The sequence below is a fragment of the Sciurus carolinensis genome, chromosome 5 (assembly GCF_902686445.1).
Source record: "Sciurus carolinensis chromosome 5, mSciCar1.2, whole genome shotgun sequence".
In the NCBI taxonomy this organism is placed as follows: domain Eukaryota; kingdom Metazoa; phylum Chordata; class Mammalia; order Rodentia; family Sciuridae; genus Sciurus; species Sciurus carolinensis.
In genome coordinates, this window is record NC_062217.1 from 145,178,972 (window position 1) to 145,206,610 (window position 27,639).

Consider the following 27,639-nt stretch of genomic DNA (forward strand, 5'->3'; position numbering starts at 1 on the left):
GGATTTTGGTGTTATATACTAAGATAGGGAATTCTGGGGAGTGAAAATTTTAACCATTGGAGACAAGTATTTATAGACAGAAAAATCAAATAGTTTCTATCATTTGAGGAAGTTGAAGGGAAGTTGGATTATATGATGATACATGTTCTCCAAATCAAATAGCAATTCGTCTTTTTTTTTTGCGATGCTGGGGATCGAACCCAGGGCCTTGTGCTTGCAAGTCAAGCACTCTACTGACTGAGCTATCTCCCCAGCCCGCAATTCGTCTTTTGATTTTCTTCCCTCCCCTTATATATTCCAGAATTGTAAGTAAAATCTGCCTATTCTATATCACTGCTGCAGCAAGATGGCAAATGAAAGGAATGAAGGATGAAAATAATCTTTCTTCTTCCCATACTGGATTAAGTAGTCTTTATTTCACTTTGGACTACTTAGTTCAGACCTTTCTCCCAAATCCTACATATTAAAAATGAGATTGCTGATTATGTGTGTATGTATTTTAAATCAAACATCAGATTGTTGCAGGAAAAAAGGTTATATATTCTTTGAAGTTTGCTATAAAGAGATTTAATCTGAAATCACAGAAAGCCAGATATTTAAATTAAAAATCAGTGAGTAAATTAAGAATGTGTTAGGTACCTGTGTACCCAATTTTGGTTGTTGAGAAGGTTGAAAAAATATAAAATAGTACCATAAAAAGGCTCTTATGTTTGCATTCTGCTGTCATGTATAACTAATTAGAACAAATTTTTAAAAAATAAGAAGGCTCTGTTTTAAGAAGTTTATAAATAATCTCTTAAATTTAAAAAGTGAAATGGCATAACAGTGTAACATAATTTGAATGCCAAGGCACATGCTTGTAATCTCAGCTACTTGCAAGACTGAAGCAGAATTACAAGTTCAAAACCAGCCTTGGCAACTTAATGAGACCCTGTCTCAAAATATAGAATTTAAGAAAAGGGCTGTAGCTGTAACTCTGTGTAGGTGTTTGCTTAGCATTCTCGAGGCCCTGGGTTCAATCCCAAGTACTACCAAAAAAAAAAAGATCCAAACAAACAAACAAACAAATAAAACAGAACCAGATGGTAAAGTGATGAGAAGTGACTACCCTTTATGTGGATATTTAAAGAAAAGAGAGATTAGTATGTATTGCGTAAGTTTCATGTCCCTGTAGGAGAGAATTTGAAAATTCAACTGTTAATGAATTTATTTAGAGGAGGGGGAATGACATGCCTGGTGAAAGGAACAATATGAACAAAGGTGAATAAAAGTATGTATGTGTGGGTGAGCATCTTTTATATTAGGCAGTTATGAATCATAGCATCACAGCATAAGAAATGTTTTCCCTGAATCAGGAACAATATATATGTATTTTAATCTTTAATTTTAAACTTGTTCATGCCATCCCACCTTAGTGGTATGTGGCTCACATGTACACTATACTTAATTACATTTGCATACTTAAGCCTACATTTCTATTTTCTGTGCTTATTAGGCAACATTGATTGGAAGGGAGCTGGCTTTGGTTATGTATGTCCATTCTACAAAACTTAAAAAAAAAAAAAAAAAAAAAAAAAAAATATATATATATATATATATATATATATATATATATATAAAAAACAGGCATTAGTTCCTCTGGTGAATTTTTTAAAAACTTGAAACAGCTACAAAAAAACATAACAAAAAAACCTCAAAGTATTTTTTTCCAAGTCATGAAAAGATAATAGTTATTTCAAGAGCACTTATATAGATTCTGCTTTGAAAGTAATAGTCTTAGGGGCTGTTTTGTTTTGCTTTGCTTTGCTTTGTTTTGTTCTGTTTTCTAGATTCTTCTTAGGCAGAACCTTGTATATTTCAGTAAAATTTTCCTGCCACATGCAGGAAAATCTCCAGTCATATATGAATGTTTCATACTTATTTATCTCTGCAGGAAAAAAAGTGGGTGATTCAAGGAATGCAGTAGTTAGAAAAAAAAGTCATGACTGTTTTCCTGTCTATGTAATGTGACAAGTTACTTGCTGAGTCACAAATATGGCTCAGCTAAAATCAGAGTTGTTCAGTTCTTTGTGTTTAAGCAACTAGAGTGTAGTAAGTAGCACACAGATTTTCCTTTTTTAGGCTCTGTAGTATGTCTTTGCTTTTTATTTTGTTGTAAAGAGTAAACAACTCTCCAGAAATGGTATCGTTTGATTCACTCAGATTATCCTTGGCATTTGCCTTGGGGGTTTCTTTGTACCCAATGTCTGATTCCTGGCCTTTGTTAACATTGCCACTTCCCTGGTTCCTCACTTTTGATTTTAATTGTTACTCTAGTCTTCTAGTTTTCTCACTCTGTTTTTACTCTTTGGTCAATTTATCTTGCCTTGTGGTGCCATTCTAAGAATATTTCTGAAATACTGCTTTTGTAATTTCTCCGTCCTCATAAACTAGCAATGGCTTTTAGTTACCTTTCATATCAAGTTCATATCTGTCCTCTGTAGTCTTTCTTACTTAAGCACCCCATTATGCATTCTCTCTTTGATCTAGACCCTACAGCTCCTTGAGAGAAAAATGGTTTTCTTCCACCATTTCTTTCTATTTTCCAGGTTTAGATTGCCTTTGCTTCCTTCTTAAATGTTTAAGTCCTGTGTCTCTTCAAAGGACCTTCACAAAACCTTTCTTTTTGTTAAATAAACAGCATTGATTTATCAGTTTTTCATCCTAAGTAATAGAAACCAAAGTGAACTACTAGTTCAAGCTGAAAGGAGGAGTTACTTTAAAGATACAGGATTCCTAGAATTCAAGGGCTGAAGCATACGGGCAGACCCCAGGAGAGGCTTGTGGTAGTGACATTGCCACAAGCAATGTCACGGTAATTCGTTTTGATGAGGGTGCTTAAGAGAGCCAGTGATTCTCTCCCTATTGATTTGGTTTGTTTCTTGTGTGGTACACCATGCTGTCATTCCTTTTAAACATTAACCTGTTATAAATAGTTTGGAGAATGTGTTTTGTATAGATTTGTTTATGTATAACAAACATAAAGTCATTGGATCTTTTCCTTGACAAAAATGACATAGAAATGACATAGAAATGAGGTTCTTTCCTCCTGATTTAAAAATATATCGCATGCCTTAATCTGCAACTTCCTTTATTTTAAAAATTAAAAATATTATTCACAATAAATATCTTTCCAAGTCAGTTAAAGCATACACATTCTTTCCCTCTTCCTTTCCCCTAATTCCCATCCTCTATTTCTTTTCTTCACTGGCCAATAGTATTAGAAATATATAATGTGTTGGGGCTGGAATGTGACTCACTCGCCTCCCATGTGTGAGGGCCTGGGTTTAATCCCCAGCACCACAAAAAACAAAAACATGTAACATAACATCCGTAACAATCTGTTGGCAGGATTTTTCTTATTTTAATTTGTTTTGAATTCTACGGATGTTACTCTGTTTTCACTTAGATTCCTCTGTGACTTTATGTTCTTTGCCCATTTTATAATGTGCTTTTATTATTGTGAGACACATTTGTATACTGATGCATAAAATATACACATGGCTTAGATAGCAAAACAAATAACCTGTATACTAACTGTTTAAGTTAAGTAACCGATACGTTCTCTTTGGTTCTGTCCTCCCAACCCATATGAAATTGCTATTCTGACACTTGGTATTTTTGTATTAACTCCAAATTCTTTAGTTTTGAAAATTCGGTAACAAGCCTAAATCTAGCACTAGCTATGCAGTGAAAATTAACAATGCTGTTAGATGAAGGCTCCCAGGGATGCCAAGGTGAACCAAGGCACCTGTGCCATAGTCTAGCTTTAGCTTTTGTGGTAGTTTACTTGGAACCCTTTTGGGGAAGTTGGTGTGTAAAGGCAAAAGATCTAGGAACCTTAGGGCTCACCATAATCAGAATGTGGTGAGTCTATAGTGTGGACCAGATATTGGATATCTGGTAGAATAAGTAGTGTGGTCTGAAATTGGTTTTTTTGAGATCACCATGACCTCAGTGGATCTGAATATAGGAACATGAAAAGGAAAACAGAAAAACTGTTCATGTCAACACAAGTCCAATACAGATGCGATCTGGGCCTGGCTCACTTGGGAATTCTGTGATGAAGTTGAAAAGATGGTGTGAAGTTCTTAGTGACGAGTGTTCACGGTGTTTTATCTTTGGAGTGCCTGTTGCAGTGTGATCTGGTGCCCAGTTGTTATCCTGGGATTTCCCTGTACTGTCATCTTGGGGGTATTACTTCTCTACTACATTTTATCTCCTGTTAACTGTTTTCATGTCTTTTTTTGGTTTGTTTTCTGATTTGGGTGGAATGTATCTTCTAGGAACTTCTTAAGGAAGGCTATCTGACTATCTGGTAAATTTTGAGGTTTTTTTTTGCATGTCTTCATTTTATCCTTACACTTGATCAATAGCTTGGCAGAGTACAGAATGCTCGGTTGAAAGTTTTTCCTCAAGATTTGAAGGTATTGCCCTTTGTTTTTGTCTTTCCGTTGTTGTTGCCGAAATGTCTAAAGCCTTCTGATTTCTGATCCTTTGTTATATGACTTTTTTTTTCTCTGTGGAAACATTTGAGATATTCTTTTGCCTCCATCATTCTGAATCTTTTGCAGTGATATGCCTTCGTTCATATGAGGCGCCTTGCTGTGCATATAGTAGACATTTTTATCCTGGGAACTGATTTTCTACAGTTCAGTACTGTAAAAAATTATTGATGGTTGTGTTCCTCTTTTAAGATGTTTGTGCTTTCTCCATTCCTGTTAAGTTAATGTTAGATGTCAATGTTAGATCTGAATTGCTTCTCTTCTCTTCTTGTTTCTCCTATTTTTATCCTATATTTTTTCTCCACTTTCTGAGAGGTTATCTCACCTTGACTTTCCAAACATTCTACTTCCCCTCTTTCCTTTCCTGCCCTTCTTGTACTGGGGATTAAATCCAAAGGCGTTCTACTTCTTGAGTTACATCCTCAGTCCTTTTCTAAAAAACTTTTTTTAAGTGTTGCGACAAGGTCTCCCTGAGTTGCCTAGGCAAGCCCCAAGCTTATAATCCTCCTGCTTCAGCTTCCTCAGGACCTGTGATTACAGGTGTGTGTCACTGTGCTTAGTTTTTTTCTATTATTATTGTTGTTATTCATTATTATTATTATTATTATTATTATTATTATTATTATTAAGACAGGATCTTGCTGTGTTGCCTATGTTGCCCAGGCTGTCCTTGAACTCATGGTTCTGCTTCAGACTGCTGAGTAGCTGGGCCTACAGGCATGTGCCACTGCTCTTGGTGTTTATTATGTTTATTTAAAGTTCGATTTTGTTCTCTTAATGTTCTTTTGTTTTGTAACATTCTGTTCTTATTTCTTATAAATGAGTTTTAGAAAATGTTTTGTCTTAATGCATAATCTCCAGTTTAACAGTCACTTTTTTCCATTGATTTGGTCTGGATTATGAACTAATTTTAGAGGACTGCCTCAGATGTCTTTACTGTGTGATTGAAATTTGACTTTGCTGAAGTATTTGCTTAAAATTTTTTTTTTCCACAAAGAGTACATATGTCATATATTCTCTGAATCCGTTTATCTAAAATTGTTTCTTTCTAACATGAGAATTTTCCTGGATGTAGAATTAATTCTTGGGTTAATCCTTTTCCCTCAAAAAACTATGTTATATCATTGTCTTCTAGCATTTACAATTGTGATTAATATATTGGTGTCTGATTAAAGTTGGTGTTGCTCATGAAAAATTGATTACCATTTCAGGTAACTACATCACCACGTTTTGGGTAGCATTTAATTTTTATCCTTTAAGAAAATTTTACAAGGATAAATTGTAGATATTGAGTTTCATATTCTTACTGTTAATCTTATTTGGTATTTGGGGAGCCTTTGATTTTGGAAATTCAAGTCTTTCTGGTTTTAAAAACACATTTTTTTTTCTTGTTTTCAAAATCATTATTTCTTTCCCATCTACTTTGTTCTCTCTGACATGACAGTATGCTCTTTTTTTTTTTTTTTTTTTTTTCCCAATGTGTTATCTCAAGTCTGGATGCCAATTCTGGTACTTCCCACTTTTCTATCGACAGCCATAGTCTAAAAATAATAAATAGACAATTCAAGAAATAGACAATGCATAAGTTTTTCATAAAGTGATGGACACTTTCTTTGCCCTTCCTAGAACAGTAATCATCCTTTTGTCTAGCCTGTCCATGCCATATGTGCCACCTGCCCCTTTATCACTTACTAGCTCTTTTCATATTAGATTCGTCTTCATGGTATCAGTGCTTTGTTCAGGTAACACGTATGTACTAGCTATGTCATAATGACTGCATCATCCACCTCGATTCATCTTGTCTTGCAGCACACAAGAGGGGGAATTACACTATAAGAAACTGAGGCCACATTCACATAATTTTATTATGGCCTATTATAATTGTTCTATTGTATTATTGTTGCTGTCAGTCTCTTGTTATTCCTAATTCATCGATTAGACTTTATCCTAAGTATGTAATGATGGGGGAAAAAACAGTATATATGAGTTTTGGTTCCACTGGGAAACTTGGAATATATCCTCCCCAAAATAAGGGGAGATTACTCTATTTTTTGATTTACTTTTATTTGTTTTTTAACTTTAGTTGTAGTTAATATTTTTCACTTCTGGATGGTAGAAAGGGGGAGAGGTTTCCCTTGAGTATTCAGATTATATGAGGCAGAAGGATGACTTGAGGCCAGGAGTTTAAGGCCAGTCTGGGAAACAAAGGCAGAGCTCAGGTCAAAAAAATAAAAAAGTAGTTGTTGGTTGGTTCAACATTTGTTTTACTCTTCTCTCTCTAGACCATTTCTTAACCAAACATCTTATAATATGCTTATGGAATGTTTTTCTAGTTCCTAACCATTTTGTAATATTCTCTTTATTATAGTATTTGATTATTTCAATGAGTACTTGGGAAAAGGTGGAATTCAAATGGCTTAATTTGCCATCTTGATGCAGGAAACTCCCCAGATTATTTTAACACTTATAGAAATTTTCTTATTTTAAGACTTGAGGTGTTGGTCTCATGTAGTTTTAAGTAGCACATTTAAAATCAGTAATCCTTGTTGGTGGGGTAGAGATTGAACTGTAAACAAAAAGAGCATTAACCAAATAGGTTGGAAGATTAAAGTTATGATAAAATTTCTCATTACTTTTTGTACTTCACCTGAATATAGTACATTTTTTAACCACAGGTGGCAACCCTAGCATAAATTGCTATCAAGTATTCTCTTGCTTCCACATGCTTACTGGTTGAATGTATTTGAAGACAAAATAGATTCTCCAGACAAATTTGAAATTTGAGGGTAAAGTGCAAACCTGAAACTACTTAAAAGTACAACTTCCCTCATATGGTATTTTATATGTTATAAATTAAATATAAAAATATTAACATTTAACATTAATTATATAACAATTATCAGACTGAAGACTAACTGGATTTCTTTCTTTTCTCAGTATTGTTTTGCAATTTTTTTTCTTTTGTCTGGCAAAAATGTTCCTAATGAAGTTTTTTAAGCTCTCGTATTTGAACCTGAAGTTAGTGAAAACTTATATGAAGACTCAAGAGTAGTATAGAAGGTGGCAAAGGTGAAACAGGACATAAGCAATATCTGCTAGGCATCTAAAGCATTTTGATACTCAGAAACAAAATAAAGATTTTTTCATAATGTAGTTTTAAGTTCCAAGTGAGCTGTAATAAAGGAAGGAAGAAGTCAAATTATCTGCTGTATTTTTAAATCTATTTTATTTCATAAACATTTTGACTCCTGAGTTACACAGTAGAGTAATTTGAGAGATTGAAACAGTTCAATTTTCTCTTCAGAATTTCCTCCCCCAACTCTTGCCCTAGTCACTGAAGGAAAATCAGAAAGGGGATTTAGTAATTCTGTTTTTTAAAAAAATAATGTAATTCTTACATAAAATAACCTCAGTAAAGTAGTGAATTAAAACTCAACTCTTCCATTGCAGAGACTTCTCTTATTGGTAATGAGTGGCTGGTCCATTCTACTAGAAAGAAAAGTACACTGCTTTGCTCATCATTTTGGAACTTTCCTTAAGCCCCATCTTGGTGAGGGGATAGTGTCAAATGGCTTTCTCAGTCTTCTATCCCAACTTCCTAACAGTTCCAGTTAATTTGGGTAGCTCTTTGTCTCCTCCCATTCCCTCCACATCCTTCATCTTGTATTACTTTTTCTTTATAATATTGAAGAATTATAATAAACATTCCATTTCAGGTTCACTGTTTCAAAGATGGCCTCATAAAAGAGAAAGTTATGAGTCAGTAGCTTAGTTTCCTCTCTTTAAAGGACTTGTTGAATTTCATAGTGACTTTTTTGAGCACAACTTTCCCTGTAGGGATCGTCGCTGAACATTTTGTTTTCTTGTTAAGATAATGCAGCAAAATATTTGATAGAGTATTTGCTTATATGATTCTGTAATTTGTCCTATTCTGAGTTTTTAAATAAAGTTTTTAATCTAGAGAGATTTAAATCCAGAATCTTATTCAATATACAAGGAACAGATAATCCTACATCCAGCTATGACAACATGTGTAATTGTAAAGCACATTGTCTTTGTGTCAGAGAGAGACATAAAAAATAGATAAGGGCTATGCAGTAGATAGGGAAATTAATAAGCCTTTCAAGTAGCTCTTGAGTTACATTTTCAGTGTGGATTTTTAATTTTGTTGAAAATGTTAGGAGTTTTTAGGACTGCAGAAGTGCATATGGGGATGAAAACAAATGTAAATCTATCCTTCAGAAATACTTAATATGCATTGCCAGGCACTGTGGGGCATAATCCCAACACCTGGGGAGGCTGAGGCAGGAGGATCACAAGTTTGAGGCCAGCTTCAGCAACTTAGCGAAACCTTGTCTCAAAGGACAAAGGACTCAGGATGTAGCTCAGTGGTAAAGCACCCCAGTACCACAACAAACAAACAGATTTATGTACATGATATTTTATGTGCAAGGACTGATCAAGGACTGAAACAGTATCACACTTTGTAATAGCAAAACATTGGAAAAGATTTTAAGTCCCACCAGTGAGTATATGGTTAAATAAACCAGAATACATCTGTTCTGTGAAATACTCTGCAACCATTAAAAAGGGTATTTCCAGGCCCTGGAAGGAAGTCTGTGATGTAAAAGTGAAAAAAGTAAAGTTGCAAAAGTTTATGGATAGTATTCTATTTACATAGGAATAAATCTAGAAAACCCCATATATATGTATAAATTTTATCTTTATTCATCCATCTACCATTAGGTAGTAACGCTCTGATTTTGTTCCAGGGAACTATCCAGTCTCTATTCTCTAATATAAGTTCATGTTATTGGATGGAGTTTTACGTGCTTCAGGCTCCAGTGAAGGACCTGTAAATCAGGACTGATTGTTCATAAAAATTTATCTCACTCTAGGGATTTACGCTTAAGAAAATTTGAGTCAAAATTTACCTTCTACTTTTGAGGGAGTAACATGCTCTTTTCTTATTCTTGTACCTAGAAGGATGTTAGCTTTGAACTCCTTCCAGCAGTGATGTTGGTATCACCTTGAGCCCAGAAATGAAGCCACGAGGAGGAGAGATACTAGAGACAAATTACATTGTTTGTGTATCTAGGTAAAGCCTCCTCTCGGCCTAGTGTATTAGACATCTCCAGTATTTGTAATTCCGTTTTGCTTAGATCAGACTGAGTTGGATTTTTTGACATCTATAACTGAGAGCACTAACTCTTGTGCATATAGGTGTTTGTTATAAATACATAGAAAATGGTCTGGGATTTTACCCACCAAAATGTTAACAGTGCTTCATGGGAGAAGAATTGAATTGAGAGAGAGGATACCAAGGGACCTTTCTTCTTTTCACCCTAAATCTGTATTATTTTGATTTTTTTTACATTTATCTAAAAATGAGCAGAAACAAAAATTGGTTAAAAGCCTAATAATAGAATACTACATTCTAGAGAGAGCCAGGTATAAATTACTGGTTTTCTCCACTCTTCTCTGCCTTCATTATTTTGAATTATAAAATGTACTACAATGCTACTTTTAAAAATACTTATAAACATAGTACCGAAGGTATTTTTTAGTGTCTTCCTTTCTTGCATGAACCCTTTCCTCTGGTCATTCTAGTGTACTCATTATCCTCTGGATACCTGAGTCACATTGTTGTCAGCTTTTCTCACAAGTGGTTATTCAAAGAAAGCTGTGGGTAGTATCTATTTAAATTCAAAATTATGCCAACTGTGTTTTCTAAAATAATAAAAGGAATACATAGTCTAGCAGAGAAATTTGTGCTGTTTCTAGTATGACAGGAAACATGGAAAATGTAGTTTAAACCCTAAAATATTAGGCTTTTAAAAATATTTGGATGGTTTTTATGGAAAGTCAAAGGAATGTTTAAAGACGATACCAACCTGTAAAATCGAGGTTTGTGATGTACACATGTAGGCACAAATGTTAAATAATCTTCCTAATTTAAAAACATTTGTTTGTCATTGTCAGAGAAATGAGAATGCTACGTGAACTTTCTAGATCACTTTTTTTGGGGGGAGGGATCCTGGGAAATGAACCCAGGGGTATTTTACCACTGAGCTACATCCCTAGCCCTTTTTATTTTTGAGACAGGGTCTCATTAAGTTGCTGTTCTTAAACTTATGATCCTCCTGGCCTCAGCCTCAGCCTCCTGGGTGGCTAGGATTATAGGTGTGTGTCATTGTACTCAGCAGCTCACTTTTGATGAAATTTTTCAGTATGCTAAAATGCATTAAGTAATTTCATACCTTCTTAAATAGGGTATTCTTAGTATGATAGGACTCTTTCTTGACATGTTTTGGGGCCGTTATGATGTTATAAGTAGTTGTTCTGTTTTGCAGAATGCCCTCAGAAGTTATTGGCACACACATAACTGTTTTGTTCTTAGTCTAGGTTACTCTGACTAGGTATGCTTTTAAGATTTTGTGCCTTCCCCCCTTTTTATTGGGGTGGAAATTACATAACATAAAATGGCCTTTTTTTTCTTTTTTTTGTCACGCTAGGGATTGAACCCAGGTCCTTGTGCATGCTAGGCAGGCACTTTACCAACTGAGCTACATCCCTAGCCCTTAAAATTGCCATTTTAAAGTGGATACAGTAGTTATACTTACTACTTTTATCTTCTGTACACCCATCACCTTCATCAAAATATTTTGATCATCCCCAAAGGATACTCCATACCCATCAAGCAGTCAGTTCCATTTCCCGCCTTTCTTTCAACTCTGGCAACAATGAACCTGCTTTCCATATCTGTGGTTTTAACTGTTCTGAATAGTTCATATGAATGGAATCTTCTTTTCCTCTTCAAAAATATTTTTGCTCTCCCTGCTAAGGAACTCTTAAATCTTCTTCATTTGCTAAGGATTGTGAAACCAACACAATTTTATTTAAATTGTTTGGAATAAGTCAGATCTCTTGAGAATGTGCAGAACTTGCCTAAGAGGAGAGCTCATGTACTTTGATGAATGGACTTTGTGGCATCTTTTTTGGCTAATGCACATCCTGCTTAATATTTTCTGTTCCTTGTTTGTGTACTGGAAGGGTTGCTGGATAGTCAGCACTGAATAAGCAATGTGTTAATGCATATGTCCTCTCTCCTTTAGATTGAAAACTGCTGTAGAGCAGGGACCATGTTTTTTAGTCTTTCCATAGCACCCATCAAAATACTTGATATTCACTAAGTATTTATTAGTTTTTATTAGATTGTTGTTTTTTTTGGGGGGGGGGGCGGGGTAACCAGGAATTGAACTCAGGGGCACTCAGCCACAGAGCCACATCCCCAGCCCTATTTTGTATTTTATTTAGAGACAGGGTTTCACTGAGTTGCTTAGCACCTCACTTTTGCTGAGGCTGGCTTTGAACTTTCAATCATCCTGCCTCAGCCTCCCGAGCAGCTGGGATTATAGGTGTGTGCCACAACACCCAGCAGATTTGAGTTGTTTTAAAAGCCTGTTTTTACACTGACTATCAGACTTTGGGAAATGTTACTTTTATGAGAAAAAATTTAATTGTATAGATATTTTGAAATGGAATTGATGGTATTTAGAAGTATGAAAATCTAGTTTTTTGGCACTGTAGAAATATATTTTTGGACATGCAATATTATTACAAAAAATAGTTTTCTTTTTCTAATGAAACCCATGATAGTCCTCTCTTGATTATATGTAGCAATAAGTAATACCTTATATGTAGTAATACCACACCATGGATTTTGGAAAATGGAGAACAACCTTAATTATAAAGTTTCATATGTTTGAACCTTACCCTAAGATTCTGGTATGGTGAAGGTTCCATGGGTGGTTATGATTCTTGTCATTGTTGAGAAATTGCTCTATAGGGAATATTCTTATTTCATGTGGAGTGCCCTCTAGGTACCATTGAACTTTTATCTATCCCTTTATTATTTTTTTGTACTTTTGAAGAACAGTTTTTACATTTAGTGGTACAGTAAAAATTTAAAGTAAAAATTTTAACATTTTACTGTACAAGGCATGGCATATTACTAGCTGGTACCCTTCTGATATATACCATCAGTTTAGCATATACATTAATGTGCTTTTTAGATGTGGCCTATAATAGATTTGAGAAATATTATAAGGATATCTTAATCTAGAAAGTAATTTGATTTTTTTTTTTTATCATATTCCCTCAGTAAAGGATTTCTGTGGGCTGGGGTTATAGCTCAGTGGTAGAACACTGCCTAGCATGCATGAAGCACTGGGTTTGATCCTCAGCACCACCTAAAAATGAATAAATAAAATAAAGGTATTGTGTCCATCTACAACTAAAATTAAAAAGAAAAAAGAATTTCTGTAATAGTGAAGTTCCTAGGTATTTAGATTAATTACAATTTAACATGTCCTTTTGGACATTAGGAGTGGCACTTAATATGATTTACACTTTATTTTATTTAGCTTATTCAGTTTTATCTAATATTCACTTATGTATTTAAGAACATAAAAATAAGAAATATAAGTTTTCTAAAATACAGTTTGAGTTTGATAATGTTTACTACTGAAACTTTAGTACTCAAATTCCAGTCTCAGCAATATAATGATTACCATACCTGGTAATCACATATAGAAAGTAATGGTTCTTAACAATTTGTTAATGGTTCTTAACAATTTTTATGTGTGTTTTCCTTTTTTTTTTTTTTTTTTTTCCCTTCTTCTTTCTTTCTTTGGCACTGGGGATGGAACCCAGTCCCTTGCACATGCTAGGTAATTGCTAACTGCATCCTGAGCCCTTTTTATTTTGAGATAGAGTCTCACTAAGTTGCCCAGGTTGGCCTTGAATTTAGTGATCCTCCTGCCTCAGCTTCCTGAGTAGCTGGGTTTACAAACATATGCCACCACAACCTGGATATGTGTATTTTCTCATTTAATTTTCATAACAACTTTGTGAAAGAGGAAGGGGAAATACTAATTTCCCCCCATTTTGCTGAAGAAACTAAAACACAAATTCAAACTGCAACCCGACCAGTAGGTACTTTAATTTATACAGATGGATAAATAATGGTTATGTTCTAACCTGCCAGAGGCTTTCTTTACTTCCATCTGCCTGAGTACCAGGGACCAAAAAAAATCCCAAATAACCCAAATGGTAGGAAACCAGGCAGGTTTAGATAGACTTCAAGAACAAGAGAAATGTGTTGTTTCTTTCAATTTTTCCTATTTATTATTTTTTACCAGTTAGTAATGATAACTTTAGATAATAAATAATGTCTTTTGTTGTTTGTGTTTGATGAATGAACCTTTTACTTTAAATGTAGATCATCCCTGGGGAACTAAGGAAATAGAAAATTTGGGTGAAATCTTTTGGGGCTCTCATAAGGTAATATGTGTAGGGTAAACTATGCAAGTAAAAAAGTTAATGGAATGCATAAACCATGTGTGTTTAACTGGTATAACTGGAGCTTATGTTTTTTGTGTTCTTGTTAGAATTGTTTTTTCCCAGAACTGGCATGTGAACCCAGAGCCTTGCGGACAGTCTACCACTGAGCTGCATTCCCAGTTCCCCCCTCCCCCAGCTTTTTGAAAAATAATATTTTGAGACAGGGTCTGAGTTGCCCAGATTGGCCTTCAATTTGTTATTCTTCTGCCTTAGCCTCTCGAGTAGCTGGAATTATAGGCCTGTGTTACCATGCCTGGCTCTGAAGATTTCTATTCAGTCAGGTGTAGTGGTGAATGCCTGTAGTCCTAGCTTCTCAGGAGACTGAGGCAGGAAGATCCCTTGGCCTTGGAGTTTAAGGCTGGCCTGGACAGCATAATGAGAACCTGTCTCAAAAAAATAATTTTTTAACCCTGTTTTTTTTTTTTTTTTTTTTTTTAATTTTAACAGATTGGCTTATCTCACTTAGCATGATATTCTCTAGCTCCATCCTGCAAATTAGCTGCAAATGCCATAATTTTATTGTTCTTTATGGCTGAATAATAGTCCATTGTGACTATATACCACAGTTTCTTCATCCATTCATCTATTGAAGGGCATCTAAATTGGTTCCACAATATAGCTATTGTGAATTGAGCAGCTATAAACATTGATGTGGCTGCTTTACTGTAGTTTGCTGATTTTAAGTCCTTTGGGTATAGCCAAGGAGTGGGATAGCTGGGTCAAATGGTGGGTCCATTCCAAGCTTTCTGAGGAATCTCCACACTGCTTTCCAGAGTGGCTGCAATTTGCACCAATTTGCAACTCCACCAGCAATGTACAAGTGTGCCTTTTTCCCCACATTCATGCCAACACTTATTATTGCTTGTGTTCTTGATAGTAGCCATTCCAGTTGGAGTTAGATGAAATCTTAGGGTGGTTTTTATTTGCATTACTCTAATAACTGGAGTTGACAAGCACTTTTTCATATATTTGTTGATTGCCTGTATATCATCTTCTGAGAAGTGTCTGTCCAGTTCCTTAGCCCATTTATTGATTGGGTTCTTTGTATTTTTGGTGTAAAGTTTTTTAACAAATTTTGGAGATCAGTCCTCTAGCTGAAGTACGAGTGAAAAAGATTTTCTCCCACTCTAGGCTCTCTTTTCACATTATTGATTTCGTTTCCTTTGTTGAGAAAAAGGAATCCATCCCATTTATTGATTCTTGCTTTTATTTCTTGTGCTCTGGAAGTCTTGTTAAGGAAGTCTGGTCCTAAGCCAACACGGTGAAGATTTGGGCCTTGTTTTTCTTATGTTTGGTAAAGGGTCTCAAGTCTTAATTCCTAGATCCTTGATCCATTTTGAGTTGCGTTTTGTACAAGGTGAGAGATAGGGGTTTAATTTCATTTTACTACATATGGATTTCCAGTTTTGCCAGCACCATTTGTTGAAGAGGCCATCTTTTCTCCATTGTATGTTTTTGGCACCTTTGTCTAGTATGAGATAACCGTACTTATGTGGGTTTGTCTCTGTGTCTTCTACTGTGTACCATTGGTCTGCCTGTCTGTTTTGGTGCCAATATCATGTTGCTTTTGTTACTATGCTCTATAGGAGAATTTAAGGTCTGGTATTGTGATACTTCCTGCATCGCTCTTCCTTGCTCAGGATTGCTTTGGCTGTTCTGGGTCTTTTATGCTTGCAGATGAATTTTGTGATTGCTTTCTCTGTTTCTATGAGGAATGTCATTGGGATTTTAATTGGAAATGCATCAAATCTGTACAGTGCTTTTTGAAGTATGGCCATTTTGACAATTTTAGTTCTCCCATCCAAGAACATGGGAGATCTTTACATCTTCTAAGATTTTTTAAAAATTTCTTTCTTTAGTGTTCTGTAGTTTTCATTGTAGAGGTCTTTCACCTCTTTTGTTACATTGATTCCCAATATAACAAATTCCCAAGTATTTAGTTTTTTGTTTTGTTTTGTTTTGTTTTGTTTTTTTTTTTTTTTTTTTTTTTGAGGCTATTGTGAATGGAGAAGTTTTCCTAATTTCTTTTTCAGAAAATGCATCACTTATGAATAGAAATGCATTAGATTTATGTGTGTTGATTTTTATGTCCTGCTACTTTACCGAATTCATTTATTAGTTCTAGAAGTTTTCTGTTGGAGTTTTTCAGATCCTCTAAATATAGAATCATGTCGTGGGCAAATAATGATAGCTTGACTTCTTTTCCTATTCTTATCTCTTTTTCCTATTTGTATCCCTTTCATTTCTTTGGTCTAATTGCTCTGGCTAGTGTTTTCAAGGATGATGTTGAATAGAAGTGGTGCAAGAGGACATCCCTGTCTTGTTCCAGTTTTTAAAAGGAAAGTTTTCAGTTTTTCTCCATTAAGAATGATGTTGGCCTTGGGCTTAGCATAGATAGCCTTTACAATGTTGAGGTATGTTCCTACTATTCCTGTTTTTTCTAGTGTTTTGGATATGAAGGGGTGCTGTATTTTATCAAATGCTTTTACTCCATCTGTTGAAATAATCATGGGATTCTTAACTTTAAGCCTATTGCTATGATGAATTACATTTATTGATTTCTGGATGTTGAACCAACCTTGCATCCCTGGAATGAACACCACTTGATGGAGGTGCACTATCTTTTTAATATGTTTTTGTATGCAGTTTACCAGAATTTTGTTAAGGATTTTTGCATCTTTTGTTCATCAGAGATATTGGTCTAAAGTTTCATTTCCTTGATGCCTCTTTGTCTGGTTTGGGTATCAGGGTGATACTGGCTTCATAAAATGAGTTTGGAAGGCTTCCCTCCTGTATTTCATGGAATACTTTGAGGAGTGTTGGTATAAGTTCTTTGAAGGTCTTGTAGAACTCAGCTGAGAATCTGTCTGGTCCCCGACTTTTCTTGGTTGGTAGGCTTTTGGTGACTACTTCTATTTCATTGCTTGAAATTGATCTGTTTCAATTGTGTATGTCCTGATTTAGTTTGGGAAGATAATATGTCTCCAAATATTTGTCAATTCTTCAAGATTTTCTGTTTTGTTGGAGTATAGATTTTAAAAGTAGCTTCTAATTATGTTATGTATTTCAATGGTGTCTGTCTTGATACTTCCTTTTTCATAACAAATTTTAGTAATTTGAGTTTTCTCTCTCTTTATTAGTGTGGCTAAAGGTGTATGTATTTCGTTTACTTTTTCAAAGAACCAACTTTTTTGTCAATTTTTTGAATTGTTTCTTTTGTTTTAATTTCATTGATTTCAGCTCTGATTTTAATTTTTTTCTCTCTTCTACTTTTGGTGTTGATCTGTTCTTCTTTTTCTAGGGCTTTGAGCTGTAAAGGTAGGTCATTTAGTTGTTGACTTTTTTTCTTTCATTTGTTTGTTATTTCCACAATCCCACAGTGCTGGGGATTTGAACCCGGGCCTCCAGCATGAGAGGCAGGCACTCTACTAGGTGGACTATATGGCCTGCACTGACTTTTTTTCTTGAATGTGCTCCTTGGAATGAATTTTCCTCTTAGTACTGCTTTCATAGTGTTCCAGAGATTTTTGTATGTTGTTTCATTGTTCTCATTTACCTCTGAGAATTTTTTTTATCTCCTCCCTGATGTCTTCTGTTATGTGTGCTTCATTCAATAGCATATTATTTAGTCTCCAGGTATTGGAGTAGTTTCTGTTTTTTATTTTGTCATTGATTTCTAATTTTATTCCATTATGATCTAATAGTATCTCTCTTTTTTTTTTTAATATTTACTAAGGGCAGCTTTGTGGCATAACATATGGTCTATTTTTTTTTTTTTTGATTCATTCTGTTATTTTTTCCCTTCCCCCCACCCCTCCCACCCTCTTTTCCATCTATACAATCCTTCCTCCATTCTTGCCCCCCTCCCTAACCCTAACTCTAACCCTAACACTAACCCCTCCCAACCCCCCATATGGTCTATTTTAGAGAAGGATCCATGTGCTGCTGAGAAGAAAGTGTATTCAGTTGTTGATGGATGGAATATTCTGTGTATGTCTAATAAGTCTAAGTTATTGGTTGTGTTATTGAGTTCTGTGGTTTCTTTGTTCAGTTTTTGTTTGGATGATCTATCCAGTGGTGAGAGCGGTGTGCTAAAGTCACCCAGAATTATTGTGTTGTGGTTTATTTGGTTCCTGGAATTGAGAAGGATTTGTGTGATATACATGGATGAGCCATTGTTTGGGGCATAAATATTTATGATCATTATGTCTTCCTGGTTTATGGTTCCCTTAAGCAGTATGAAATATCCTTCTTTATCCCTTCTGACTAACTTTGGCTCAAAGTCCTCTTTATCTGATACAAGGATGGAAACCCCTGCTTTTTAACTGAGTCCATGTTTGTGGTATGTTTTTTCCCATTCTTTCACCTTTAGTCTGTGGATTTCTTTTTCTGTGAGTCTCTTGAAGGCAGCATATTGTTGGGTCTTTCTTTTTAATCCATTCTGCCAGTCTATGTCTTTTGATTGATGAGTTTAGGCCATTAACATTCAGGATTATTATTGAGATACGATTTGTATTCCTGGTCATTTTGGCTTATTGTTGGTTTTTAACTTGACTTGGTTTCTCCTTTGATTGTCTTTACCTTTAGGGTAGTTCCTCCCTTTGCTGACTTACATCATTGTTTTTCATTTTCTCCTCATGGAATATTTTGTTGAGAATGTTCCATAGTGCAGGCTTTTTATTTGTAAATTCTTTTAACTTTGGTTTGTCATGGAAGGATTTTATCTTGTTCTCAAATCTGAAGGTTATTTTTGCCTGGGTATAAGATTATTGGTTGGCAACCATGTTCTTTCGGAACTTGAAATATGTTGTTTCAGGCTCTTCTAGCTTTTATGGTCTGGGATGAGAAATCTGCTGATATCTGTATTGGTTATCTCCGTATATAATCTGATGCTTTTTTTCTCACAGTCTTTAAAATTCTGTCTTTATTTTGTATGTTAGGCATTTTCATTATAATGTGCCTTGGTGTGGATCTGTTGTAATTCTCTACATTTGGTGTTCTGTAAGCCTCTTGTATTTGATTTTCCATTTCATTCTTCAGGTTTGGGAAATTTTCTGATATTATTTTGTTGAATAGGTTCTTCATTCCTTTGGTTTGTATCTCTGTGTCTTCCTCAATCCTGATTATTCTTAAATTTGATTTTTTTCATGATATCCCCTAATTCTTAGAACTTCTGTTCATGATTTCTTACCATCTTCTCTGTTTGGTCAACTTCATTTTCAAGATTAAATATTTTGTCTTCATTGTCTAAGGTTCTGTCTTCCAAGTGATCAATTCTGATTGGTGATGCTTTCTGTTGAGAGTGTTTTAATTGGTTTATTATTTCTTTCATTTCAAGGATTTGTTTGTTTTAGAATCTCTGTTTATTGAAATTATCTTTTGCTTCCTGCATTTGCTCTTTTAACTATTTATTGTAGTGATGGTTCATTGCCTGCTTTTGCTTTCTTTATTTCATCCTTGACTTCATGGATCATTTTAATTATGTATATTCTGACCTCCTTTTCTGACATTTCTTGTACCATGCTGTCAATGGATTCTATTAACATAGAATCTTGGTTTGTTTGGAACACTTTCTTCCCTTGTTTTCTCATGTTGTTCACGTATCTTCTAGCAGTGTCAATCTGGGATATTGCATTTTCCCCCCTATAGACTTATAGTGACCCTGAGAATGAACCCCTGGTCTCCAGCAGGCATCTCAGGGTGGGATTTGCCCCACGTAGAGATGGCGGCTTCTGCTTCCAGGATAGTCCAAGATGGGTGCACAGGCTCCAAATGTGTTGGCAAATGGGGAGCCACAGTGCAGTGTGTGGGTGGTCGGGCTGGGGGTCCTGGAGATGGGGCATGGTTGGTTGGGCCAGGGGGTCCAGGAGGCAGGGCACAGTTGGTCAGGCCAGGGGTCCTGCAGGTCTTGGCTTTTGTCCCAAAATGGCAGCAGTCATGTGTAACCAAACCTTCAGGTACTGTGACAATAGACTTCCAGGCAATAGCAGGCAGCAGGTGATCTGCTGGTGGTCTGCGAGTGGCCTGCAGGTCAATGGTGGGTGATCGACAGGTGGACCTTGGATGGTGGGTGATGGGTAGGTGAAAAAGGCAGGCAATGGGCAGGCAACAGGCAAATGGCAGATGATAGGTGGCAGACAGTGAGCAATATGCTGACAGAACAGGTGATGGCAGTGGATGAATGGGGTAAACAGCAGGGGATCGATGAGCAGCAGAGACTGCCTCACAGAGAAACAGATTTTCCTCTAATTGAATCTGTGGTTTTCTTTAGGTGAGAAAACTGAGGTGCAGAGAAGCTCAAGCTTTCCCAGTGTCATATAATAAAATTCAAACTAAAGTATGTGTTTCCTGACTTTCAAATAAGTTTTAGTTTTACTTTAGATGATTACTTCTTGCTAAGCTGTTTTTAATATATTTAATAGATGTTTTGTATCTTTAATATACATACTTGATTAGTATTCCTAATCTGCCAAAGTGAACGTAAAGATATGAAATTTAATTTTGTAAGGAAATTTTAACTTTTTTTTTTTTTAAATTTTAGGTGAAATGGTGTGGGAAAAATTCTGGTTATTTTGAAGATGTCTGAACACAGTATCGTTTCCTATTTAAATTACAGATAACTTCAAAAATTTTCAGATCAAAAGAAACAGATTTTTAATTAAATCATGCCATCTGAACAGAAACAGTTATTTTGTGATGAAAAACAAACTACATTAAAGAAAGAAAAAGATGTGCAAAAGGTGATGTCTGATCCTATCAGATCAGCACCTAGACCAAAAATTTCAGAAAGTCGTTTTCATTATGAACTGAAAAATGTGAAAATTGATTTGCCGAAGATAAATATTCCAAATGAAGTTCTAGTGAAAAATGAACTTGACAGATACAGAAAATTATTTCAGAGGAAACCACAGACTGCAAGAAAATCCATCAGCATAAAGACCGTGAGCTGTGTAGAGGAGTGCATATTACTTCATAAGTCTGAGAGACCTGAAGAAGAGGGAATAAAAATGTCTGCAAAAATACTCAATTTCAACTGTTTAAAATGCCGAGACAGCACTCGCTATAGCCCAAATGATTTACAGAAACACTTTCAAATGTGGCACCATGGTGAATTACCTTCATATCCTTGTGAAATGTGCAGTTTTTCAGCAAATGACTTCCAGATATTTAAACAACACCGACGAACCCACAGGAGCACTTTAGTAAAATGTGAGATTTGTAACAATGAACGTGTATATACTTTATTGGATTTGACAAAACATTTTACATCCACACATTGTGTTAATGGTAATTTTCAATGTGAAAAATGCCAATTCTCCACCCAGGATGTTGGCACATTTGTCCAGCACATTCATAGACATAATGAAGTTCATTATAAATGTGGTAAATGCCATCATATATGTTTTACCAAAGGGGAGCTTCAGAAGCACCTTCATGTGCATTCTGGTACTCTTCCCTTCACTTGTCAATATTGTAGCTATGGTGCCACCCGGAAAGACTATCTTGTAAGACATGTTATAACTTTGCACAAAGAACACTTATATGCAAAAGAAAAACTGGAAAAAGACAAATATGAAAAAAGGATGGCCAAGACTTCATCAGGACTCAAGTTAATACTGAAAAGATATAAAATAGGTGCATCAAGGAAGACATTCTGGAAACGTAAGAAAATTAATAGTGGAAGTGAAAAAAGTATAGAAAAAAATACTCAAGTGCTTAAAAAAATGAATAAAACAGTGACCAAATCTGAAGACCAGAGCTGTCTTGGTGAAGAATGTTTAAATGAAGAAAAGGGTGAAAAACTACACTGTGAGAATAGTGATAAGCCTGCAGAGTTGGAGTCAGGAAAGCCAGCTCTTCTGTCCACTGGTCAATGTAATAGAGCTGAGGAGGCATCCAGTGCTACTTCAGGTTTCTTGAAGACTGCTCTACAAGGACCTACAGTGTTAATGGTGAAAAATAATAAAATAACAATTCCTGCTAACTACAGTGCTAAGTTTATGGGCTTCAAGATGGTAGATGGAAAACAGCATATTGTAATAAAATTGTTACCTACAAACAAGCAGAATTTATACTCACCAGCCTCACAGTCAGATGCTGCAAAGGACAGTACTACTAATTTGCAACCCCAGACTTTGGACACACCTGGATTTTTAACAAGAGTAACAACTGAGTTAAGTGACACAGTTTATATGAAACCACCTCCATTTTCGTGTTCATCTGCTGTACTTTCAGGGAAAGTAATTTCAGAAAAAGAAATGACTTTGATATCAGAAAGGAATAACATGCTTCAAACAGTGGATTACAGTAAAAGTGTGTCTTCTTTGCCAACAACATCAGAATTGGTTACCCCATCAGTGAGTTTGACCACAAAAGTTGAAGCAAGGGATAATGTTGACTTTTGGGGAAATCATATTCAGAGTCATCCTGAGGTGTTAGGTACTACTATTAAAAGTCCAGATAAAGTCAACCATACTACCAAACCAAATGCATACAACAGTGGAGATATGCACAACTATTGCATTAATTATGTCAACTCTGAGTTACCTGCTGAGTCCTCCAACCAAGGATCATTGCCTTTTCATAATTATTCAAAAGTGAATAACTCTAATAAGCGTCGTAGGTTTTCAGGAACAGCAATGTGTGAAAACCTTCTGAGAGAGTCTTCATCAAGTAAAACAGTTGTTCAGCAACCGGTCAGTGAGACAGCTTTATCACTAGTGAGGAAGGAGAGTTCAAACCCAGATAGCCTGTTATCATCTGTCAGCTTTTTAAATGATAAAGAAGGAACTTTAAAAATGAAAACTGAAATTGAAGAACAATGTGTTCTAGAAAAAGTACAAAGCATTGAGGGAGAAAACCTGTACACTAATGAAAACCAAAACTTAGAGAATGGAACTGAAAAATCTAAATGGAATGACATTTCTAGTGTTGATTCACCTATGATGCCTAGAATTACATCTGTTTTTTCTCTCCAGAGCCAACAGGCATCTGAATTTTTGCCACCTGAAGTAAACCAATTGCTTCAAGATATATTGAAACCAAAATCTGATGTAAAACAAGACTCTGAAACTCCAAATAAAAGCCTGCCACTTCATTGTGACCAATCATTTCAAAAACATGAGGGAGAAGGCACAATCATTGAATCTTCAAAAGACTTCAGAGGGCAAGGCATCTTCCCACTTTTATCTGACAGTGTAGGTGTCAGTGTGCCTGCAAATGATCTGAATTTAAAATGTAATGGAAAGGAAAAACAAGTGCTATCCATGTCACAAGATGTGAGAGATTCAGAGAAGACACCTAGAATTTCAGGTATTGGCACGTTGCTTAAGACTCAGTCAGATGCAATAATAACACAGCAGCTTGTAAAGGACAAACTACGAGCCACTACACAAAATTCAGGTTCTTTATATATGCAGAGTCCACTTCTAAACTCAGAACAAAAAAAAACTATATTTGTTCAAACTCCAAAAGGTTTTTTTTATACCATTGCATGTTGCCAACAAGCCTGGTTTCCACGTTGTTTCAGGAAGACCACTTCCACTGGTTAATACACAAGGTGTACCTCCTCTTCTTTTAAACAAGAAACCTGGGATGATTTTGACATTTAATAATAGGAAACTTGAAGGTCTTTCCGCTGTCAAAACTGAGAGTGCTCAAGTTTGTGGAACTGTAACCAAGGATCCTTGCAAAACACCTTTTTTAAAAGTAGAACAAAACAACAATTGTCTTACACCTGCACTTTGTTCCAGCATTGGCAGTTGTTTGAGCATGAAAAGTAGCTCAGAAAATACATTGCCATTAAAAGGCCCTTACATTATTAAAACATCAGCAAGTTCTTCAGTGAAAGCTGTTCCTATTCCCAGTGCACTGTCTGAGCAGCGGGGAACAAAGTTGAATATCTTGGATTCAGTAAAACCTCAGAATGAAATTTTTTCAAAAACACCACTTTATACCCTCTTGCCTGATGGCACACAAGCTGTTTTTTTAAAGTGTGTGATGCCAAATAATGCTGAGCTGCTTAAGCCTAAGTTAGTCCAAAATAGTTCTTATTATCAAAATATACAGCCAAAGAGACCCGAAGGAACACCACAAAAAATATTGCTGAAAATTTTTAACCCTGTTTTAAATGTAACTGCTGCTAATAATCTATCAGTTAGCAACTCTACGTCCTCACTGCAGAAAGACAGTGTACCATCTAATCAGACTATAGGTGGAGAGCAGAAAGAGCCAGAATCTTCTAGAGATGCCTTACCCTTCTTATTAGATGATTTGATGCCAGCAAATGAAATTGTTATAACCTCTACTGCAACATGCCCCGAATCTTCTGAGGAACCAGTATGTATCAGTGACCGTTCAGAGGCTAGGGTATTAAGGTGTAAAACAAATTGTACAATTGAGAGAAGTTTCAATACAAGAAAGACTTCCAAAAAAAATTTTTCAAAAATAAAAACAAGTGTAAGAAGTAAAGATTCTGAAACTGCCTTTGTGGCTAGAAACAGAAACTGTAAACGAAAGTGTAGGGATAGTTACCAAGAACCTCCAAGAAAAAAATCAACATTGCATAGAAAGTGTAAAGAAAAGCCTAAAGCTGAAGATGCCCGTGAAACATTTGGATTTAGCAGACCTAGGCTTTCAAAAGATTCAGTTAGAACTTTGCGGCTTTTTCCTTTTAGTTCCAAACAGCTTGTGAAATGTCCTAGGAGAAACCAACCAGTTGTGGTTTTAAATCATCCTGATGCAGATGCACCCGAAGTAGTGAGTGTAATGAAAACTGTCACTAAATTTAATGGACGTGTACTTAAAGTTTCATTGTCAAAAAGAACTATGAGTGCTTTACTGAAACCAGTTTGTTATAACCCTTCAAAAACAACTTATGATGATTTTTCCAAGAGGCACAAAACATTTAAACCTGTTAATTCTGTGAAAGAAAGATTTGTGCTAAAATTAACACTCAAAAAGACAAGCAAAAACAATTATCAGATTGTAAAAACTACCTCTGAAAATGTTTTGAAAGCTAAATTTAACTGTTGGTTTTGTGGTAGAATATTTGACAATCAGGATGCTTGGGCTGGTCATGGGCAGAGACATTTAATGGAAGCCACTCGGGATTGGAATATGTTAGAATAATGTATCGTAATTACCAAGGAAAAGAAAAGCAACATTACCCTAGAAGAAAACAGTGAGTTGAATTACCATACTACAGGCAGTTTTTACTTAGTATAGTTCCTGAAATTAAATGTTTTAAAAGTCGATTATATGTCTTTGGAAAAGCAAAAACTTTATGTGTGGTATTTGAAAATGCCATCATTGCGCACATAAATTTTGCAAGAAACTAATCAGCACAGATATACCTTGATTTTTTTTTTTTTTTTTTTTTAAGATGTGTTTGTGGGAAGTTAGGGCTAAAGAAAATTTTGATAAAAGTTTTCCCAGTTTACTTTAGAGACTCTTAGTAGAGGGTAATGGCAGCCCCATTCCCTCTCTTCTTCCACCAGCCTTATGAATCTGATAAATACAGCTCCTCTGAAGATGGAGAGCTCTTTCACTGATGGAGCTGAAGGAATTTCTCCTCTCTTGTGAAGATCTGAGAGCTTGGGTAAAAAAGTTACTCTACATCTGCTAAATACAGTTCATTTAAAGGGTATTAGACTCCTTTGAAAGTGTATTTAACTCACTATAGTTACATCTTAAATAAAGCTCAGAGTTTAGGTCAAGTAAGTCCTGTTTCATGTTAAGCTCTCTCCTACGTCAGAAATTGGAACATCCTCCCAATGTGATTTTCATTTTCTAAATGGCCATGTCAAATATTGCAATAGATGGGCAGCCACAAGAGAATCTCTTTGTCTAGTTTCAAGTCCAGTTAAAGAATTTCAACATTTTCCTTAAGCTGATTATTTTCTCCAGTGATCCCATTGCACAGAAATATGCTTATCTGAATCAAATTGTCTCCTATAAATCAAGTGACCGTCTTTTTTCTTGGTTGCCATCCCTTTAACCGTGGAACACAGAAGCACTTCTAAAGGAATAGATTTGCTTGAAAATTAACTTTTTTTAACAGATAATATTTTGAAGCAAGATTAGTGAGGCAGATCATATTTTTGTCAGTTTAATTACTATTATCTGAACATGTTCAAATTAGGACAAATCATTTTTGTTAGCAACTTTTCAGTATGATGGACAACCCAAAGTAGATATATACTGATTGTTGGTGTTAGAAACTGGGGAAGAATTAACTGTGGACTCTGGTAGTTCATAAAACTTTTTGGAACATTTCCTAAGGGACATGCCCAGAGGAGTTTCTGAGTGAACATTTTCATGATAACAATCAATAGATTTAAATTTTTCACCTTGTAAGTTTGAATCAAATTTTGTTTGGGTCATTGGATAATGAAGTTCTTACATACAAAATTGTGTGCTGTATGTTTTTTGTTACATTGTTACTGTAAGTGTTAATGCTATTTTCATTGATTGGATGAAAACTTCAGGGCTTCTTTTCTGTATATAAGAAAGAAATGTGTACATATTTTTTGTACTTTGTTATGTAAATTTTGCACAGAAAGTTTTTGTCATAAAAATTTATTTTCTTTTAGTTTAATTCTGTGCATGCACTAATAAAACTGGTTTAATTTTAAAAGAATACGTAAAACTTTAACCCATGTTATTTTCTATTTTTCCTGGTTATTATTTCAGATGTAGGATTTTTTTTTTTTTTTTAGGGTAAAATTGATTTTTCAGGGATTGAACACTATTGTTAGCAAGTGCCTAAAAAAGATGTGAAACAGTTTACATATGTCAACTGTAACAGTAAGGTCCCAAATGGGCCCATTCCCCTAATAGTTTTTATTTTGAAGAAAGCCATACATAGATGCTTCAAGCTATCTTGCTATGCACATTATACTTGTACTGTTTTTGTGCAGTTTATCTACTTTCTTAGTGAAGTATTTTTTGTATAAAACCTGTTAAAATTGTGTTTCTTAAATTGAGCCTAAGAATGGAATTGATTGGAAATACACAGTATATATTAATAATGTATATGGTGTTTAAAGAATGGTAAAGAATTGTTAATTTCATTGTTCATTGTTGAATGTTTTCTTCAATTAAAGTTATCTTAAGTTTGTGTTTACACAAGAATTTTTTTTTACTGTGCTAAAATCTAATGGGAATTTTATTCTGATTGGGTAATGGCTTATATTTCTAAGTATGTGAGTTTTTTTTTTTTGTTTGTTTGTTTTTTCCTTCCATGCTAGTGAACTATACAAAATAAAGTGTGGGACTCTCCTTGCAAAAAGTCATAATATGAGATTTTGTTTGAAAAGGGTCATATTTACCATAATTTTCTTGTGGTTGTGCTGGCAGGGTGAGCCATAGGTAGCTTATGCTCTTCAGTACCCTACAACAGTAAAACTGAAATGCTCTGTTGTTAAGGATAGAACCGTAATGAGCCATGGCCTCCCATCAATACAAAGGAGAAAAGGAATTATACTGCCAAACATTGCGATGCTCTAAAAATACTTTCCAAATAGCCATTCCAGAAAAATTAATGTTGAGATAAACTTGTTTGAAAATTTTAAAAACTACTTAAAATCAGCTGTAGATATTCAATGGGAACCTTTTGGTTTTGTTAAATTAGGTTATCTGAAGGACACAAACCTGCTTTGAACTTCTTTATTGTCAGAGCAGGAAATAA

At 35.1% G+C, this 27,639-nt stretch overlaps 1 protein-coding gene across 1 annotated transcript in view; it reads left to right on the plus strand.

The window, feature by feature from the left end:
- Znf518a (zinc finger protein 518A) overlaps nucleotides 1–27,106 on the plus strand; it is a 37,109-nt gene extending 10,003 nt beyond the window's left edge. The window contains 2 exon segments of the mRNA XM_047554602.1: nucleotides 20,491–23,425; nucleotides 23,427–27,106. Coding sequence (XP_047410558.1) covers nucleotides 20,615–23,425; nucleotides 23,427–25,079 — 4,464 coding nt within the window. The 5' untranslated portion in view covers nucleotides 20,491–20,614 and the 3' untranslated portion in view covers nucleotides 25,080–27,106.
- The last annotated feature ends 533 nt before the right edge of the window (nucleotides 27,107–27,639 follow it).